This window comes from Anopheles marshallii, chromosome 2 (assembly GCF_943734725.1).
Source record: "Anopheles marshallii chromosome 2, idAnoMarsDA_429_01, whole genome shotgun sequence".
NCBI classification, from domain to species: Eukaryota; Metazoa; Arthropoda; class Insecta; order Diptera; family Culicidae; genus Anopheles; species Anopheles marshallii.
The window spans coordinates 73,177,719-73,199,106 of NC_071326.1; the positions used below are offsets into that span (position 1 = coordinate 73,177,719).

The following is a 21,388-nucleotide window of genomic DNA, read 5'->3' on the forward strand; positions in this document are numbered from 1 at the left end:
CAATCAGTAAGCTGAAGCCAAACGTAATTGCCAGTGCCAAAAAAAAAAAGGACAATTAACAGCGGTGGCATCAATGGCACGATGCGGTTTTTTTTTTTTACTAAACTTTCTTATCTCCCGCGGGAGACGTTTTTTGTCGATGCATGGTGCACTGCACATGCGGCTATCTCTTGATTATGCGGACTGTTTAAAATTGCATTAATGGGATGCTACTAATTTCCAAAATTTTGTATTGTTTTTTTTAAAGCATCATTTTATGTACGTCAACGGTTGATATGTTTGTCTTATACATTAATTTCTTTCGATTACGCGACCCCTTAAAGTGGTTTAACTTTAACAAAACATTCCGTTGCTGTTGACAATGAACGATTATTGTCTGGTAGAGATAGTTTATTATTTAAATAAGAGTGGGTTTTCCGACGGCAAAAACGACTCAGCAATTACAGCAATAAATAAACGCATTCCAGGCGGTATGGTTCAGTGTTCGATTCGGAATGGGGATTCGGTATATGCAGCAAATGGTTTGTTCAGCGATCTGTCTATGAAAGGGCGGCAAAAGAACTTCTGTTTTTGCGAGCAATGATGAATAACTAAAGTTTTGTAACGACAAAAAAGCAAAGATGTGCGAAGCAATGGAAGCATTGTTGTATTCGATTATCTCCTTCTGTTGTTTCCTCGTCCTGTTACATAGTTTTGTTCTTTCCTTTCCAGCAAGTGAATAGTTTGCAAGCGCATTGTTTGTTGAGTTTTGTTTGTGTTAATTGTTTGTTCTTCTTTTTATTATTATCGCTATCCCTTCATAATGTTTGTAGCCCTAGTTATGTGTTCTATCGGGTTGTTTGTGTGTTTTGTTGTTGTGCGAAATGATGGTAAATGGTAAAAAAAATGTTTCTTTTTTTATCGAGTATTGCCTTATGTCCTTAATGTCCGCCCACATTATTGGGGGACCATCTTCGGGCCTTATCCACGGCAGACTGTAGCCAGAGTTTTAAAACAACAGATTTTTTTTCTACTAACGTGCTCAAAAGAAAAAAAATTGCAACAGAAAAGATTGTTGAAATAATGTTGTTTAAAGAGGGTTTTTGGTAAATGAAGATGAAGCGTGTAAAAAAGGTGGAATCATTGGGAAATTTTATAATGAAGAATTTTATATAGCCTAGTTCAGAGTTGAAGATGAATATAAACTGAATTCTGAACAATTGCGAGTAATTTTGTAAAAAAAGTGAAAGATCACAATAAAACAAAAAAAAATCCTTAAAGGGACACTCCACCAATAAGAAAACTTCCTCCACGATTGATAAGTTTCGGCAACAAATGCAAATCAATTCATCCCCTTTTTCTGTCCCACTCCCCTCCCCCCAACACGAACCCCCTTCAACAACAACAACAACACAGAACGAAACAAAGAAATTGAACCCAATTGTGTCGCTTGATGTGTTTGGTTCTTTTCGTGTTTTGATTTGGAAATCGGAAATGCTCGGTGGTTATAATTGGAATGTTCATTAACGTTGGCGTTTTATTGTTTCTCTTTAATTCATAGCGTAAGCGTTTTTTTTTCACTTCTCTCTTCTTCACTCTCATGTTTTGCTTTCCCTTTTTCATCTTGTTGTTCGCCTACTTGTGTTTGTGGGGAGGTTTTTCCATTTTCTGCTGTGTGCCTGTGTTGATCGGACTTATATCTTCTCTTTTTAGCCATTTTGTTTGCTATTGTTTGATTTTGTTTTTTTTTTCTTTTGTTTTGTAATCTATTCTGTGTTCTTAATGGCGCGTTTTTTGCTAATGTTTCGGAAGGCTACATTAATTTCGAGATTCTTGAACATGCGCGTTTAGTAAGTATCGGTATTAAACGAGAGTTTTTTTGTTGTTGTGGCTTTTCTTCTTTGCTATATATGTGTGTGTGGGTGTGTGCTTGTGTTTGTGGTGTGGTGTGCGGTAGCTAAGAGTAGCTGCCATTTTACCATTTCATATGAGATTGTTTTTCTTCATTTACTTTCGCGCCTTTTCAAATAGTTTAAATGTTTACACGCTCGCTTGGTTTTCTAATATAGTGGTTGGATCTGTTTTATAATAACTTTAAATTTGCTTGTTTTTTTTTGTTGTGTTACTTTTAATTTGATTTTTGCAAATAATGCACGCACGTGAAAACATTTGGCGCTGGTGTGCGTTATGCTTTACTTCTCTCCTCCTTCTGGGGTGGGTGGGTATCATGAGTAGGTAGGTGTATTACGGTGTATAGTGGTGTGGTAAAGATATTTGTATGTTTTTTTTATGCATCTTGTTCTATTTTTAACGCATAATTTAATTGTTTGTTCAATTGCCAATTAAGACAGAGAGTAATCTTTCCAATACACACAACTAGTGTGTCACACGGTAGCCGCATCCGGTCGATTGAAAGATGTCCTTTTTGGTTTCATTGAGTGTGCATGTGTGTGTATGTGTGTGTATGTGTGTCTTTTTTTGCTTTCTTTACTTTGTTATTACTTTTTCTTCCTAACTGGCATTAGCAAAACAATGTTTGTCACCTTTGCTTTCGTCCTTCAACTTACTGCTGCTGTTCTGTTTCGGGTTTTGTTTTACAACATTGACTTCACTATTACTTTTCCTTCGCATTTTCTTCCTCAATGGGTTTGATTCCTTCTCTTTGAGAATCGTTTATCATATTTTTTTTTCTTCATCGCTTCGCCTTCTTTTCTTCCCTATTTGCTCGCATTCTTCTACACATTGAATCGGATTAGCGAAAAGAAAACACAAACACAAAAAAACAACCCTTACACTATCTTGACCATTAAATACTGGAGGTTCATATTCTCGACAAATAAGAAAACGCATCAGCTACTACGTGCTGCTCACTCGCTGCTAGTATTAGTGTGTGGGTACAAATCTCTAACCAATGCCCAAAAAGCAACCTTTCCCCCTCCTCCAAAAACAAAAAATTGCACACGGTGTGTTTTCAGGTTTGCTGGTAGTGGTAACGCATGCCTTGCACCACGAACTGCAGTCAAAACGCACTAGTTAGTAGTGTGACACACATACACACTTCTAGATTAAAGGTGTGTGTGTTTCTTGAGTTTTCTTCTTCCCTTTACCATTCCTTCTTCCATTGGCTCCTACATCGATTGCTCCTACTTTGATTGCTACGATACATCTCTAAACACTGTCTATTACGGTTTCACTGCGGCACTCACTAACAAATACTAAAAACACCCGCTGAGAACTAGAGGCACTCACACGCAAATATTCGAAATGGCAACAACTCGCACAGGGAAAAACGCACGGTACGCGGGATTAGTGTTTTGAGTCACGGTAGCTCTTTTAACAGAGCGCAGCAAGCTGCTCTCGCACACCGATTCGAGGTAGCTCTCCGCAGCGAGCTCCGGGCTCTCGGCGTAATAGGACGGCGGGGCGATATGCACTAAAGGGCGAAATTTCGCTCCATACAAAGCGTTTGTGCTACGTGTTTGGAAGAGCTATGCTGTAAAGATGGGTCATAACACGAGGAAAGACTCCAATTCAGTAAGAAGTGAGTAAAGTGTACGTAATTTAGTGAATTTAGAATAGAAGTTAGATTTAGAATGCACATCAGTAGACATCATTAACTTTGAAAGGATTCCGATAGACTATTGCAAAAAATAAAAGCTCTGTGCGAAGGTCGCACCTCGCCATTTACTCCAACTACGTTATTGCACAATTCGCTCCTGCACACAGTGCACTTCGTGGAGCGAAATTTCGCTCCTGACTGTACATCGCACAAATCGCTCGTTCATAGCAAAATGTCGCTCTTTAAGGAGCTACCTCTCACTTTCCGCACACGAGCGCACACAGTAAAATGAGCGGAGCGTTTGAGGCAGCTCGTTCGCTCATGCCACCCAACACTGCTTAGCAATTATGTGCCGTAGAAATCATGGCGGAAAGGGGGAGGAAAGGGATGGGGGAGGAGAGGGAACAAAACAATGCGCAAAGAAGTAGCTGCTGCTTCGGTTTTTAGTCCGGGTTGTGCTTATTGTTTCCTGTCTCTACACTAATACATATATCACTTGCAAAAATTATTGTTGTCGGCATGGACATGTTACACGGTTTTTTTTTTTTTGCTAAAGTTTCCCCACTCGCTGTCTCTATGTAATTTGTATGGTGTAATATGGTGGTTAGATGGTAATACTGATACTATTGTTTAGACATCGTCAGGGATTACAACCCCCCGGAACCCTAGCCTAGCCCTAAATACGTGCGCAGTGAACTAACACAGACGGTTACACCACGGCACCAAACATTCGCGGGGTTTTCCAATGGTTTTGCGCGAGTTTTTCCTGCTCCTATGTGTGTGTGTGTGTGCGTGGTAATACCTACACCTCCTGTTACCTTCTGCTAGAGTGGCAAAGCGGGAATTTTTTTGGGGCACTGTCTGAGGATCGGTTGGCGGAGAGGATCAAGTTGTACAAATTTGCAAATGAAGCGTCCATCTTAATGTGCCGCCGAATGGCATTCTATTGGTTCACAAATGAGCGGCCTCCCCCTATACCTAGCGTATCTGTACTTTTTTTTTTTCATTATTATTATCATGATTGTTGAGTGTATGTTTGTTTAGACGTTTTGCTTGAAATTGGCAAACATGCTGCTGCTGCTGCTGCTGCTTATTTTGAAAGGCTCGTGGAAAGGACCAAGAAAAGGCACAATTTTTTTGTTATTTTCATGAACTCCTTATCATTCTTGCGTGTTTTGTTTTTGCTTTGTATTGTTTTGTCGTTCGCTTATTAGTCAATCGGTTGGCGCGCGCGCTTCTGCATTGGTAGCATCGGCACTACTCACTACTGCTAACACCTTTCTAGTAATGTTTGCCGCACGGAAACTGGTTGCTAATTTTGGTACTACACTCTTCGCTTGTTCCATTCGCTACGCTTTGTTTTCTATTTCTTCTACCGCAATAACTGCTCGTTTTGCTTATTTATTTTGTTCCTTCCACACATTCTATTGTCACTGTAGATGGCACACAAAAACGAAACACAATTCCAAATGCAGTTTTGTTTTTCCCTTTATCGTTTTTTTCTAATTTTGTTTATCTCCTGCTCCCAATGGCACAATGTATTACTAGGGAAACTAAGAGAAAAAAAACCCGCACGCGAAGCCTCTCGACGCAATTGTTATTGTACGCATTTGCAAGTGGCAGAAATTCGACTTGAACGGTTTAGTTGGAAATGGTGGAAAATAGTTTAAAAAAATGCAGTTTAGAGGATCCAAAACAAAAAAACCGAAAACGTTTGCAAGAACGAAGATTTGAAAAATTGTTTTATCGTAAAAATGGCACTTAACAAAAACAGAAACACGGATAATGAGAGAGGCTTTACCGGCACAAAACAAGGAAAGCGTTCGGGAATTGAAAGAATACACTGTTTCGACTGTTTATGACAGTTAAAAACCGAAATGAAACGTTGAAAGAAAACAGACTAAATAATCGATTCAACCTTTCTATAATCCTTAATTTTGGGCATATGTGCCATTCGTAACGTTGAGCCACCACGTTGCGTTCAATTACAAAACGTTCTCTAACTACTGCCCTCAAGCATTTTTTTTTTGCCATGTCCGTTTCGCTGCTGTTGTGTGGCCATGTTTTATCCATTTTCCTTTGGGTTTGGTTGTGTTTGCGCGCCCTGTTATGTTTGCTGTTTTGTCTATTGCTATTGGGTGGCGTGTGTTACGTTTTGATGCTTATATACTCCACCGCTTGCGTTTATACCATGCATTTACCGCACAATGTCCTTCGTCAATGCTGTTTCTTTATAAAATAAAAAGTACACCTCACTGCTTAAACAAACACAAGAAAAAGCCCCTACCCGGTTTGGGGGTCCTAATAAATGATACATTTACACACACTCATACACACTAAAGAGGAAGGCTTAACCCGGAACGTCACAACTATAATATTACATGCATGGTGTATATGTATATATGTATATATTATCATACCTTAGCATACCTTGACGTAATAGTAATAATAATAATAATATTAATAATCATAATAATAATATTAATAATATAATAAGATAGTAATAAGCTAACCTCGCTGCTCGCTCATTCGTTTTACACAAACACCTCCCCCAAAACACTCACACGTTTGACTGTTCCTTCTGCCCCTCTAACTTCCTGCTACATCTGCATTCTCTTTCGTGGGGAGGGTAGACGAAATTAATTCGTACGCTAGCCATTTTGTTTCATCTGTTTCCATCTTCAGCAAATTACAGCACAAATTCACGCATAAGATAAACCATTAATACCGACCGTGAACTACTGCATTGTGAAATAAAAAAAAAAACACACGATGGTGGATGGTGGAGTGGCCTGGTGCGTCTCAACAACCGGACACGTCGTCAACCCGACGCCCGTTTGTCTCGTCCCGGCATGGTGCTTACTTTAGTGGAAGCATTTCGCCCGCTGCCCGCACCGGTACCATTGCTGCTGTTCGCCGACTTCCTTTTGCCGCTATTAACGCGACCACCATTCGCGGACTCCGAAGCCGGTGTTCCACCGCCGGCCGCGGTTTGGCGGCGATCCTTCCGGTACGCACCGGCATCGAGCAAACCGATGAGTCCGGGACGCGCACCGGGATGTGGCCCGGTGTGTGCGGTTGACTTTGGCGGCAGCTTCGTAACGATGGCAGACAGTGAGGTGGCGGGCAGCGGCAGAGATGGGTCCCCGACGAGGGGTGGTGTGTAAGAGTTAAGGTGGCTGCGGCGGTGGGTACCTTTACCGTAGGCGGATCCAACGATGCGACCGCCGCCACCCAGATCGCCATTCGCATTCGCGCCGCTACCGTACGCCAGGGAGGATAGGGTGGCGGCGACGGGAAGCGAGGTCGCTCCGGTGTAGCCGCTCTCGAGATTCGGGTGTCCGGCTGGTGCTGGACCTGGGTTGAGCTGCACCTTGCTGCTATGTCGGCCGTTAGCGGTACCGTGTTTGTGCCGGTGTCGATTGGGCGACTGGGGCGTCTGTCGCTGGTCGCTCGGTGCACTGGCCAAATAGCTCGACGTTAGCAGCGAGTTGCCACCGTTCGATTCGCCCGCCGACCCATCCTTGCGCGCCTCCTGCTGCCGATGGTGACGCTGGCGTGGCTGCTGATTAGACTGCTGCTGGTGCGGACGTGTCGCTTTCGCTTCGTGCCTCTGCGGATGGTTTGGCTGATGTTGCGGTTGCACCTCATTCGGCCCGTGTGCGCTCGTTGGGTTGAAGGTGTAACACTTCTCGTCGATCGGCTTTTTCCGGCCACCGCCGCCCGGGCCCATCTTCGCACCGGCCCGCATACCTCCGATCGGCTTACCGTTCCGCTGGAAGCCTAAGGAGCGGTTCTGGTTGACCACCGAACGATAGCGGATGGCGCCCGACGCGTCGATGTTTTCGAAAAACATGCACCGTCGTTTGGACATATTGGCTTTTCCACGCTGTCCACAGAGAGAGCAATAAAAGAAAAAAAAAACCCGGAATTTGTAATTTACCACCCCTAGTGAGCTACATTTACATTCCATCCTTACTCACCATGGTCTTGGTGCGCCAGTTTTTGTCGAAGCAGATGTACGAGTCTGTCTCTTTGGAGTATATCGTTACGGCAGCCCGATTGTCGCGTGTTCTCGTGGCATTGAGGCTGAAAATCTCTGCAAATGAAAGGTAAAGAACAACGAATAAGTTAATAAATCGAATTTCATATCCAAATAAAGTAGCTAAAGGTTTTCTGTCAGTTTGTTCAAGTCCGAAACTACCCAGGACTGATTCAAATATTTAACTGTCACAAGTTACTGCTTATATTCTGTTTCCTTGAAAATTGCCGAAGTACTAAGACAAGCTGTACTGGCAAATTTTTATGAGGCGATATCGGTTTGTCATACCTGCGATCGAGCACTTAATGGTCACATTTGCCTTAAAATCGCTTAAGGTAATATCAAAATACCTGAATATCTTGAATGCTTGAGATTCTGAGTAATGCTTGAATTATTGAGTACCGAGTAATTCTTCAATGGGCTTGGTCAACTAGCTTTAAGACCAGTTTTAGTAGCTCACAATATAATACACCCAGTGGATCCCACCAAATACACAGCCTGAATTTCTTGGCCATGTACGTCACGATCACGAGACATGGACAACATCCATTACCCAATGTTTTGTGTTATCGCGAGGAATTCACTTTGCATCGCCAGTTGGATGTAGTAACCCCACATATATTTGACCTTCATTACCTGAAGAATTAATGTTAAACTTCTTTTGACATTTAAGATCTGAATGTATCGATGCGACATAGCTAAGTTAGTAACTACAAATGTTTTTTATTGTTCCTAGTGATCGTGTGAAGGATCTTCCTTCGAGCTTTGCCTTGTAAGTCTACATCCTCAAAGCTTTAATGGTGCTCGAGGTCATTTTTACCCAATTCATAATTCCTGATACATTTATTCACTTAATTAATCATGATCACCAAAAACTTCCACTCAAATCCGGTGACTTTAAAAAATCCTTTTTCACGTTCAAGTGATACAGTTAAACCTCCCTAGCAAGAATTTATATATTGTTTCAATGATGGCCAATTTTGAGGCTTAAAGAATTCTCAAAAACATCTACGAAAAGACAAATATTACATAAAAAGAAAGGTAAATAAAGTTGAAGTGTCTTTATGACAGCGTCAGTAGAGTGGTAAACAAGTAGCGCCATCTGTTATCAAAATCATCAATCATTATATTTAGCATGAAGTTAGAATGACGTTGGTTAACGTTTTAAAGGAAAGCGAACCCTGATTTAAAAAAGTAAAACCAATTTTAAGTGCTCAATAACCTTATCGAAGCGGATAGAAATATCACCCCTCCCCGATACTGGAACGCAATGTTTTCTCACACTGCCGTCACAATTAATGTACCGCCACTTCGGAATTCAATTAGCACCGGATGTGCGGTGAGATAATGCTCCTAACCGTCCGGAATCTCACCACCACTTCATTAAACATTGTCTCATGCACATTTCGTAGTAAACCGCGGGAGTGTAAACGGTCAGCCACCGGCCGCCCGCGACGAGATCCTTGATCCAACGCAGGTGAATTACCTCGGCACGCCGTAACAACAGAACAGCGATAAACGAAACAAAAGCAGCAGCAGCCGTACAAAAAAAAAAAAAAAAAAAAACAAAACGATCGCCGCAACAAACACAGAAATTATCTAACGCTTTGATTTTCCCTTCGAATGCCCGCACTACTCCGTCGCGGCATCTTGACGCGGAATTGCAACCGCTCGGCACCGGCACCAGGCGCACACTTCTCGGCGAGGTGTGGTTTGCGTCTCGGCGCTCACACATCTCGCTCGCTCACCACTTCCCCCGCGGCTTTTCGTTTGCGCAATTGTTTACGCAATGCGACAATCCTTCAGCTGTGTCGTACGCACCCCGTACGAAGTGGATGCGGTGCGGAATGGTGCTGCCAGTGTGCAGAACGGGGCGAAAGAGGAAGGGTGGTGGGGAGGGGAGGGGTGTAATAATTCAGGTAATTCCCCCATTCCATCGGACCGAGAACCACACGACATGGTGCCGGTTCGATTTCGCGGTTGCGCGGTCGAGCCCGGCCAAAGTCGGACAGCAAGGAGCCACTTTAATTGCAGCTAATCGACATCACTTAAAAAAGCAAGCGTTGTGTGGAGGGGAATGTTTGGGGAAGGCGTGATAGAGGAGGGGCCAAAGAAAGATCACGCCGGGCGATTCCGAACCGCCGGTGCGAGAACCCGCGTGAACCGATCCCGGGCACGGTTCGATTGCGATTACGTTGGACGATGGACGAGGAACAGGCAACAGGTACACGAAACAGGGGTACCCCGTCGGTATGTGTATGTGTTCATGAGGCTATTTGGCTGGAAATTGATGTCCACAAATCGATTTGCAGTTAATGGAGAGAAGAAACTCCTCCCTTCCCCAGCCAGTTCCCTTCGTTCACTTCACGCACGGCTTAGGAACGAACCAAGTGCATGAAAGGGCAGCAAACAGAACAGCAAAAAATCGGCCCATCAATGGGAGCACATCGATAGTTATGGTGGCGCTGTTGGTGTTTAAGCGATTTCCAATGAGTTTGGCGAACGGAGTCCCGGGTGAAGGATATATAGGTTAATTTATACACCAGTCACACACCGCCGGGCAGCCAGCAGTTTGTGGTACTTCAGATAACAAATCTATGATAGCGCTATTGCTTTCGGTGCGTCTGCCGTATGTTTATTTTTATCTGCCGAACGCGAAAGGATGAGATTGTTTCGTCCCTTCTTTTGTTTTGCTACGTCGTAAAGCACGTATGATGTGCGATAAGATACGGAAACGAGCAAAGCGTTGTGATACCGATCGGTTGTAAAAATGTAATTCGCAGATATATCTTTACGACGACGCGGGATAGTTGATGGGAAAAGGTGTTAATTACACCATTCCCGCAGTGTTGGCGAGTTAAATTGTTATAAACCGTTTTTAAACCGTGCCTTTAGCCCCCGGAACATGTGTAAAGTGGGCAGCAGAACAAAACAAAACGGGCGCATATTTGATCCGCTATTAATCACATTCGTAAGCGGACGGAAAACAACAACAAGATCATTAGCGTAAAATCACGCAAAAGCGCCACGGAAAGACATTTATCAACAGTGACCAAACACAAATGCGTATCATTAGCTCCCCTCCTCCATCTCGACGCAACGCGGTGCGACCACAAATGGTCGAGTGCGGGAAAAACTAAAGGCAAATAGGCAAAAAGGGACCCCCCCCCCCCCCCCCCCCCCCCCCCCCCCCCCCCCCCCCCGTCCGTGTCCGGTCTGGCGACCCGTGCCAGTTTGTGCATTAATAATGGTAGGAAATTGCTCCCGACCGCGCATGCCATGGTTTGCCGCGATGCGGGTCGACCGAGATCGATTGCATGCGACTGCAGCCGGAAAGTGCAATTAAATGGCGCACATTCTATTGCCGGCGACGCAGGGTGTGTTATTGTGTGGCACCCTCTAATGGCATCTTGGCGCCCTCCGCCGTTTTTGCGTGTTGTCGGCAAGATGGCCAAGCGACTTGTCCAGATGTGATGTGAAAATCACCGAATTTTCTTGTGATTGACAGCACAGCAGAGCATAGGATTAATTTGCAGGGTTTTTCAGGTTATGTGACGAAGGTCTCAATTGTGCTACAAGTCTTTGCATGTATGTGACATTCCGGGGCTTTACATAATAACTTTCCAATAGACTTCCTATTCCAATAATGTTATAATAGCCAAGCTGGACATTTTTAGACATTTTTAGACATTATTTAGACATTATTTTTAGACAAACAAATTTTACTTACAAATGAACAGATTTCTAAATCAATTGAAAAAGAGCTTGATTTAAGTCATTTTAAAGGAAATCCTTGAAGATACTTACTTCATCAGAAGCAGCAAAATCTTCCAGCGTAATAAAATATGGTATCGAATTACCAGGCGATATATACTCGATTGTACAACGGATGCCTTCTGAAAGCTTTCTTACTTAAGCCATATACCCCATGATTGTTACGACTGGAGTTGACTGAGATGTTCCTTCGTCGTTCCTTGCAGGTTCACATCATTTTATCTCGTTCGATGTTGTTTTCTTGGGTGATACTCTACAGAATCGCGACATTACCACTTCCGATCATGCTTTATCGCAAACCTCCTTTTCCATGATCTGTCTTAATAAATCGATCCTTACATGAACCGTTTCTTGGAGCGTTATCGGCTTCCAACAACTCATATCATCTGTTCGACTTTAATATTCCCGAGTCGCATTGGATAATCAGGTAATTTGCTATTCCGTGTGATCAATCCATAATTTAATTAACAACTTAGTGGCAAGTGAAAAATATCCTGACAGTTTTTAACTTTAGACTAGAAGCGAGTTTTTAGAATTTAGACGGTATCCAGCGGAGTCGTTCCATAAATACCGTGTTAACGTTAAAACGGAGGTTGTTCCAAAAAGTTGTCAAAAGACCGGAACATAAAAGAAATACTATCATTACATCCAATCGGTGTGTTTATAACTGTTGATTGTGATTCAGATTCATATTCTTTAGTCTGAAGGAATCTTGAACTGAAACAAAATCAATATCCACAACAGTAATAATGTTCATTTAAATTTCTTAAAATGTAAATTTTGCACACCATTTCCAGAATTCTATGAAAACTTTTGTCCAGTGCGAGTCGTCCGTCGGTCCTTTCAAATGTCATCTAACTCCCTTTAGAAAGTCACTAAGATAATGGTTTAAGAACTTGTTAAAATCAACCGAAAACCCCTGTATTTATTCATTTTTTTTTTTCATTATTATTTTGCGTACACTTTTGTACCCGATCGAGTATTGTGTAAGAAAATGTTCCCAAAAAAACCTCCAAAGATCGAAAGAATGGTACGCTCCGTGAGATTTTTTCTCGCTGCAGGATAATCTCAATCGCCGGGTCTGCCTCAGTGCGGTAACATCCAAGTGATCGTACCGGCAGACATCCAGCTGTGTGGTTGCATATCCAAATACACTTTTCACCATACGTTCAACAACAACCAACAGCAAAACCATCCGCACGATGATCAAGGCGACACAACAAATGCGCCCCCAAATACCCCGAGCGCCATATTTTACGCGATAATTTATTAATTCATCGTTGTTGTAGTCTTTTTTTCCTTCTTGCAGTTAAATCTCCCGCATCGTACGACGATTGCCGCGCCCGGTTGGTGATCGGTTTTTGTGTTCATTGTCCGATTGTTAGGATTGTTAGTGACTCGACTGCAGAAGAAAAACACCCCTTCACGGAGCACACCGCAACAAGCAACACGTGGAGCAGCACCGAAAAAATATATTCCCACAGACGTGCGCCGTGCCGTGTGATCGGGTATGATCGGACCAAAGCAGATAAGCTCCTTCAACACCATGGGCCCCCAACAACACACACACACACATAAGTGCCGCGATCGGTTGCATTGGGAGTGGAAGGGTGTGCGCACGCGCACACACCCCTTCGAATGAAGGCTTAAGCCCGAATGTCACCACAATGCCCCGAGGTGGCTCGATTTAAACAAAAAAAAAAACATACGCACCAAACGCCTGCTAAATAAATCACCAAATTTACCACGGTATACGAATGCAGGTAGAGATATAATCAGCACACAAAATATGCCATTTTAGGTTATAAATTTAATACATCTCCCGATCAGCAATGCGCCCAGCAGTGGTGAAACAGAGCAGCAAAAGAAAGCCCAAGAGAGCCCAAAAACAATGGACGTCGGCAACAAACCAACAACCAAAGAAGGGCACACACACACAAAAATAAACCTCCGGTCGATTAAATTTATGGCGACAAATGTGGACCACATAGGGTGTGCGCCATCTCCTCTCCGTGGCCCGGTGGGTTGAGAAAATTGAGATGAAACCGAAACGAACGAAATGGAAAGTGAGAAATAACGGACCATGCGCTTGCTGTTTTGCAGAATTTGGGAACCCTTTTTTTCGTTACTTTTACGTCGGTTCTCCCACGCTGTGACGCGGTAGCGTGCCAGTGATCCTTCATTATGCTGGTCATCATCCATTCCGCTCACGTCCACCTCGCACCCTCCCTCCTCGTTCACCGCCGTGCGCTAAATGATCGCGAGCTGACTAGTTTACGGTGTGATTAATTCATTTCCTTCCCCGTGAGCAAACCCAGCGTGGCTGGAACCGGGTGCAGAAAACCCCCGTCCGCGAATGGAGTGGAAATAATGTGACAAAATACTAGATCACATCCTTTGGCGGCTCGCCTTTGCGGCATCCCATACATCGGCTATAATTTCCAGTCATTTGATTCCGTTTGGCTAAAAAAAAAAAACGGAATGGATCACGATCGCGAAACCGCGCAAAGGGTGACCGCGTCTACAGGAATCTCGCGCTAAGCTCCCGGCCGGCATTGGGGGGTTGGCATGAAAAATGTAATGGATAGTGGCAGCAATTAGTTCGGAACTCGTTCCGAACCCGGTCCATCGAATCAATTCGACGCGGGTTCCGTTCCACCCTAGCGATTCTTCATTTCATCTCTTTTGCCTGCTCGAAGCGCTTCTACGCTCTATAATGTTTTGATGCAGGCACCAGCACCATGCGCAGAATGCGGTAGCTGCTAAGTAGGTGCCGATTGCACACCCAATGTCTGCGAAGATCGTCTGCGCTGACCCGAACTCACTCAATGATCAAAGCGGCACGCCGCAGAGAATGTCACCTCATTTCTTAGCCACCATAAGGCGCCGACCGTTTAGTGCGGTGGGCAATGATTGGCGCCATTAATCTTTCCGCGAATTGGAGATGACCGGTTAATTGCAACCCACTGGTGACGCGTACACGGAGAATCCTGGTGAGTAATCTTTCTTAGCCCGCTCCCCGGCTGTGGCGGATTAAATTGACCGGATGTAGCAGCATCTTTGCAGCGTGTGACCCGAACAAGGGAAACGAGTTCGGAGGCGGTTCAGTTGTTTCTACATATCAGCTAGAGAGGTTGTGAAACATGTACGATCAAGACGACTATCCCAACAGGACTTCATGTTGTGCCGATAATAGTTATCGTGTACAAGCTTTTAAGCAACATTTCTCAACAAACTCATGTACGATGGAATGTTGGCACATTCAGCCAACCACCAGGGTGATCTAATTATGACAAATTGTTTGCATACTAATTATTTTCTTTGCCAAATTCATTTATCGCACCTTCGAGTCGATTTGCGTTCCTAAACAGCATTGAAGTTCCGACGGAAATTGTAGGCGTTTTAAAGAGCTGTGAAGTGATGGCCGACGCTTAAAGTAGTATCATTTTCATGATTTTTACAACTGTTTCAAAACCTGGATATGCAGTACTCTTACACAAAAGTTTACTCATTCTAATGTATGTGAAAAATATTTCGAAAAAAAGCCAAAAATTCTTTGGAGTACTGTAAAAAAAACGAGCATGTAGTAGTAGCTTCTCATTAAAAATCGTTGTAAACCAAAAGTTAACCAAAAGTTAAAATTACAAAAATGTAATCCCGGAAATAAAGTGTCTAATGATGACACAATGGCCGACGGCTACAGTCCATAAAGTGCATTATGAGAATGTTTTGTTGTAATAATGAACAATTTGTATTTCCGTATGTAGATCAGTTTACTGCTTGCTGCTTAATTTCATTGTTAGTGGGTATATTGATTTGTATCCCTTAAAAAAAATCCCGACCACTTTAGTTTCGAGGAAAGCGATTTATAAACACATATCAATAACTCCCTTAAAGAGCCACAAAACAGCATAAAAGTTCCATTCGCATTTTTCAGCTGTTTTCCACAAAAAAATTCTCCATATGTTTCACTGTGTTCACGCCCATTTCAATTACCATCCCATTTGCGGCTCAGCCACTGTGCACATACGGGATGCGGTGCAAAACCGAAACAAATTTACTTTAAATTGGGCAATTTTTCAACCTACCACCACATTTTCACGATGTGCAACAGTTTTAATCCCGTCGCGTAAGGATGGAAGATGAGGGGGGGGAAACAAATTATTCATGACCAATAATGAAAGCTCTAGCCACACACAAACGCGCAGACTGCTAGAGCCGATTTAAATAATGTTTCATAATAACATTTATTGGCTTCACTGCCCTTCGCGTCCCGTGTCCTCTGTTCGGTCCCTGTTGCCGAATGATATATGCGTGTTAGGAAGTGTTATGCGAGTAATGTTCTTGCATCGGTAACACAGTTTTCGCCAATAAATCTCTGAAAAAAACCCCCAAGCCCATGTAAAAAGGGACTAAGCTAAACATAACAGCATAAGGTGAGTACAAAAAAAAAAATGGAATGCAATGCAGTTTTTACTTTCTTCACCTTTTTCTTCCCATGTGTGAGCTTTTCTTCTTCTTCTACGCTAGATGTGTGAGGAAAGCTAATGCGAACGCACATGGGGATTGTATCGTCCGTGGTAGGCAAGCAGTTTCACCTGGTTGCATGTTAGCCACTGAGCCGCCAGCCCTCATCGCGTCCCATCCCGAGGGCTTACGAGGGAGAGAACGGACACCGAAAACCCGCAACAAGACATTCCCGGCTGTCCGATTTTCCCGAACTCCCAACTCCGGCACACTTGCCCCGTGCGGGCCCATGGGGCTTTGGTAATTCGAGCAAATGCAAGCGCACGCAAAAATCCGTTCACCTTCGAAAGGAAAGTTGTCGAGAACGGCGATTTTGCCACTGTATCGAAGGACTCGAAGCGGGGTGGTTTGGAGGGTGCTCACAGTGGAAGGGTGAAACAGTGCAACAAACTAAAAAAAAATCGCACACACACACACACCGGCAACACGAAATAAAACAACCGTTTGAGAGGGAGACCTGTAATCGATCGTCTTCGCCGCCTGCAGCTGCAATCCGATATCGTACAATTAGATGGGATGAGGTGTAATGTGTGCTAAGTGAAAGATTTATCGGCGCTCGCAACGGAACGGGTGAATGGGCCGTTGTAACACAAAACCCACCATCGGGCCCATCGGGTGGCGATTGGAGGTTGGTACTACCGGGGGGCCAACTGCCGCGAATTGCACGTACGAAGCGCAATGAAGCACCACCTGTATGAACGCTTCCCCTCCCGAACTACCACTGTTACAACCTGCCCACTGCCACCCCGGTAAGGCGAATCACCGCCGATGGTAAAACGATACCGTTCCTTTTTGCGCGCATCAGGCCGGATTGACTGTTGACCGCGTTTGCCATTTGTCGACATTGGCGACAAAGCGGGAATGGCATCGGGAAGCGTTTCGGTTACTCATTACGCCGTACGCTATATTCCATTAGGGACACAAACCGACTCGAGACGAGCAACAAGTGTAAAACAGACAGTACAACGCATCAAAAAAACTGCCATTCAAAATGCGCACCGGAATGACCACCGTTTGCCAATCACAATGCCAACCATTGTAACTTTTATTTCCGTCCACCTTTCCGTATCCATGGGGTGGAGTGTATGTGTGCTGTATGGCACGGAGCACCGGAGCAAAAAACCATCTCGACATATCACTCAACGTCAATGTCTTCACCAACAGCAACTGGTACGGCAAAAAAAAAGGCACGAGTGCAGGCGCTTCCGAAACCGACTGCCAGTGGCCATGTTATTATGTTATTATGCCATCGTGTACACGTGATGAAAGATGAGCAAGTATCCCGACCGTTGACCAAACCGGGCACCGGGAGCTATCGTAAATAATAAAACAACTCCCTCCCCCCTTTCACCCCGAATGCATCCATCGTCAATAAGCGCTAAGTAAGAAACGATTCCGTTGAATGATTGGTAAAATGATGGCTTTAATGGTTGGGTCGGTACGTGCAATCCAGCAGGCTGGAGCATCGCAAACGGTGATGGTGCGACGAAATGGTGTTGCCAATCGAAACCGCGCAGAAAGACTTAATTTATTTTAATCTCCATCCCGTTGATTGATTTCTCCGCTTTATTTGACACCTTCATCAGGGTGTCTTCTGGCGGTCATGCCTTCAGCCAGGGTAGTAAAATGTTATGACGGACAATTTAATATTACTGACGAACGAACGGTTTTGGTGGATAACTAATTGCGTGCACATGACATTAGTCAGCATTAGTTATGGACAGCAATAGAGTTGTTTAAAATTTATGCTGCAAATAGAGAGGTGTTAGTGGTAGGACTCTTAAATTATTCTCTCTGCTACTGAAACAGTAAAAGCGCATAAAATAAAAATGGTCGAGAGGTGAACTGTAGTGCTAAGCTGCGAAATATTTTAAAGTTGTTAAATTAAATATCAAAAGATTTGAACGGCAAGAAAACGAACAGGCGACGAACTAACATAATTTGTAGACAGTAGAACTGATTAAAATTTATACTGCAAATTCTTATATTTTTATGATAAAATAATACGCTCTGCTGATCAAACAATGAAGGTACGTAAACTAAAGATAACCAATAGGTGAAATTTTGGGTAAAGCTGTTAATATATGTTTTAAAATATCCTAGTCGTTTTTTTTAAACCGCAGTCAATATCATTCAATATCAAAAGACTTGAACAACAAGAAAACGAATAAACGACTAACGTGTTAAATAACACCTTTTATGTTAAGGAAATTTATAATTATCGTAAAATCAATTATGAAATAATGCTTCCTGCAGTTTTCATAATAATTCTTAGCTTATAAACAAATTTTCTAGAAAAGGAATTGTTGTACAAAACAGTAACCTATTCCTTTATTTTGTCCTGTATTGTACATAAAAAAGGATTTATGAGCATATTCACCAAGTGTGCTGTGATACGTCTTAGTCTATTGCATTTTCCCCCCCAATAAAAGACAAATTTAATATACCTAACTCGAACGATCTCTATCTTGATCTCGATCGCCCACAAATCAAGTGTTCATCGGTGGCGCGGGTTCATCAGGACCGTTCATTCTTCCCGTAACGAACGCGCGCGGCTCATCCTGACCGCACGCTGTCGTACCGGTCGTCTAAAATCGGCTTTTACAAAATTCAAACCCAAATCGATGCGCTATCTGCCATCCAATTTCCATAATAAGCAGCGACATGAGCTAAAGCCCGCCATCCGCCTCCCTAGAGGAACGTGTGTGTGTATCTGTGTGTGTACACCAGACATGACGATGGTCCCTTTTAGTGGAACGCGGACCGGGGAGGTTTTGCTGCCACACATTCTGCCGATTTCGAGATCGTATCTCGTTACTAAAATCTAAAAAATGCCTTTATACACGAGACACAGTCTGCGCCCCGTTCGTGGAAATGTAGGGTGGAAATTTGCCCAATCGGAACACACCGGGTACGGCACTGACAACAACCGTTGCGCCCTGTTGATCTGCTTTCTGCAGACGTGCTGCACGCTGGGGAGATCCAAGAAATGGAGGGATATGCATCTTTTGCATCGGATCCAGCAGATCGCATCTGATGCATATCGCCCATCTACCCATAAGGAATATCCTTTGGGATAGCTCGTTGCCTTAACAAACGGAGAAGAAAATAGGATAAATTTAAGGGTTGATTGAAAGGTAGATCTGTTTTTAAAAGCTTTACTTTAATCTTCTAAATTACTCATTTAAATCAGCACAGTACTTGCAATAAAACATCAAAAACGGATCTCATGTGTAATGGAAAATATTACACGTGAGTACACAACCGACACACCGATATCGTTCCAGCCCATCTACGTTTGATCGCACATATTTAGCAAAGAAGAGCAGATTAAGCATAACGATCGCAGAAAAGGTGAAGCTAACCAGTCAAGGAAGGGCCAGTTACGGTACGGCTCCAATATTCTGTGGCACCTTCACACTCACCGGACTCGCTGACTCCGTTCGCCCGCTGTTTGATAAGATGTTGTGCACCGTTTTGTTAATGCTGTTTCTGCCGATACGTGCGTTGTTGCTAATGTTTCTGTGCTCTTTTTCCCACCATTACGGGCAAGCGTGCAGCTGCCATCCCCTGTTTCCACTCTGCACCCCGCGCCGTTTATTGCGCCGCCGTGCTCGGTGGTGCTCGGTGATCAGGGATTATCGATCGTTTGCGATCTTTAAGCCAACATTAATCGTCTGTTTTGTCTGGTTTTATCTCGGTACAAGGCACACATACACACACACACACACTGGCTGCACACGGGACCAAACAGCAAGCAAACGCGGCACACCGATCACTCTAGCGCAGAAGGGAATAGTTTTGAAGATTTTATCCAATTAAGCACCGCCGTTCAACCGATTCGTGTCCACCGCGATTCCGCGAACGGGCGCGATCTCAATCGTGTAGGTCAGGTCTCGCGCCCTATCGCGGGTTTGCTCTGTGTGTGCTCCCTTTTTTTTGCACTGCCTTCCGTTTCAAACGATATTGGTAATCTCACACGGTCTTGCGTTCGCTTCACCTGATAAAACGTGTGCATTCGGCGTGTGGGAAAGATGCCATAAAGTGCTGCCAAATCTGCTTTCTTTAATCGACTTTTTTAATGCATTTGATTGCATCCAATGCGGTACCTTTTATGGTTTTATGATTAACGCGCTGAGCTACGAGCATGACTAATTATTAGCACATGTTTTGGCGCCTTATAATATAACTGCTATAAAAAGTAATTGCAAAGATAAAAGGTTGATAATCATAAAGATAATTATAGCAACTTTAGAATCTCATAATCAACCAGCCGAATATTTTTAAAGCGCAGTTTCGGAGGTTTTCTAAATTTTCCAAACTATTTATTACATAAAAATATCTCACATAATTTTTTGTGTACAACCGATCATGGCCGGGGTAAGAAAAAGGACAAGGAAGAAAAGCCTTGAGAAAATCGTTCTTTCTTCAACCTATGTGGGGCTGATAATACATAATTACAATACATAAATAAAAATAATAATTTGCTTGTTTAAAATAAAACATTAAAGATCAGCTTACGTTTGCTATAAAAAACGAAAGACTTTCACAGTAGCAAGCGACGAACGGCATGAATAAATCTCAGAAAATATTATGAGTTAAAAAAGGTACTAATATTGATCAACGAAAACTAACAGAGAATGCATAAAAATGGCGCTGCTTAAGCTTTCCTTTCAGGCCATTCCCATATTAAGCCCCGAGCTATTGGCTAGCCCCGTGGTAGCAAGATGCTGGCGGTAGACAGATTACAATGCACGAAAGGATGTCATAAAGTTGCGTAGAAAAGACGTTAAATGAAGCACTGTGGCACTGCTCACAGGGCAGACGGAATTGCAATCCAATAATGCAAATTGAGAGAAAAGCGCAAAACACGACAGCAAAAACCGATAAAACTAAACGGATAAGCGAAGATGTGCAACACTGCACAGCAACAAAACAGCAACGAAACCGAAAGACAGCGCACACTTTGCGACATAATAATTCATGTCGCTTATTGCGTTTTGTATGGCGTGCGTGCGCGAGTTCGTGTGTGTGCGTGTGTGCAGTGTTGAAGGCGTGTCGGAAAATTGATGCCGTTTATGAGGCAGAATATAATTTGTTTTACTTTATGGTACACTTCAGACGATCTGCCGCACAATGTACGAATCGATACGGAGGGGAAAGAGGCGGGGGGGGGGGGTGGCCTCCCGTTCTTTTGCGACCCCTTCTCATCCACCCTTCCATTTGGCTCAGTCTTTCCATCCAGTCGTTCTTCTACACGCGGTACTTTCCAATCCAGCCAACTTGCCGAAGCGCCTTTCAGAATCGTTTATCGATACCGGGCCCCGGGTATCTGTTGGTATCGTCCCCCCCCATCGCCAAGCCTCGCACACCAACCGACCAAAGTGTGACTGTAAAAGCATGTCAAATTAGCGAAACCAATGGACTTTTAATCGAATGCTAAACTTCCCTAACACATCGCACCGTCTGGAACGCCCAGCGTGGATCAATTCATCGAACGCCGAGAT

General features: G+C 43.6%; 1 protein-coding gene across 1 annotated transcript in view; it reads right to left on the reverse strand.

Moving 5' to 3' along the window:
• Positions 1–6,359: 6,359 nt before the first annotated feature.
• The window catches only part of LOC128718531 (uncharacterized), a 55,185-nt gene continuing 40,156 nt past the window's right edge, over positions 6,360–21,388 (reverse strand). The window contains exons 4-5 of the mRNA XM_053812154.1: positions 7,522–7,637; positions 6,360–7,427 (exon numbers count right to left, since the gene is read on the reverse strand). Coding sequence (XP_053668129.1) covers positions 6,360–7,427; positions 7,522–7,637 — 1,184 coding nt within the window. The remainder of the gene's footprint in view (positions 7,428–7,521; positions 7,638–21,388) is intronic.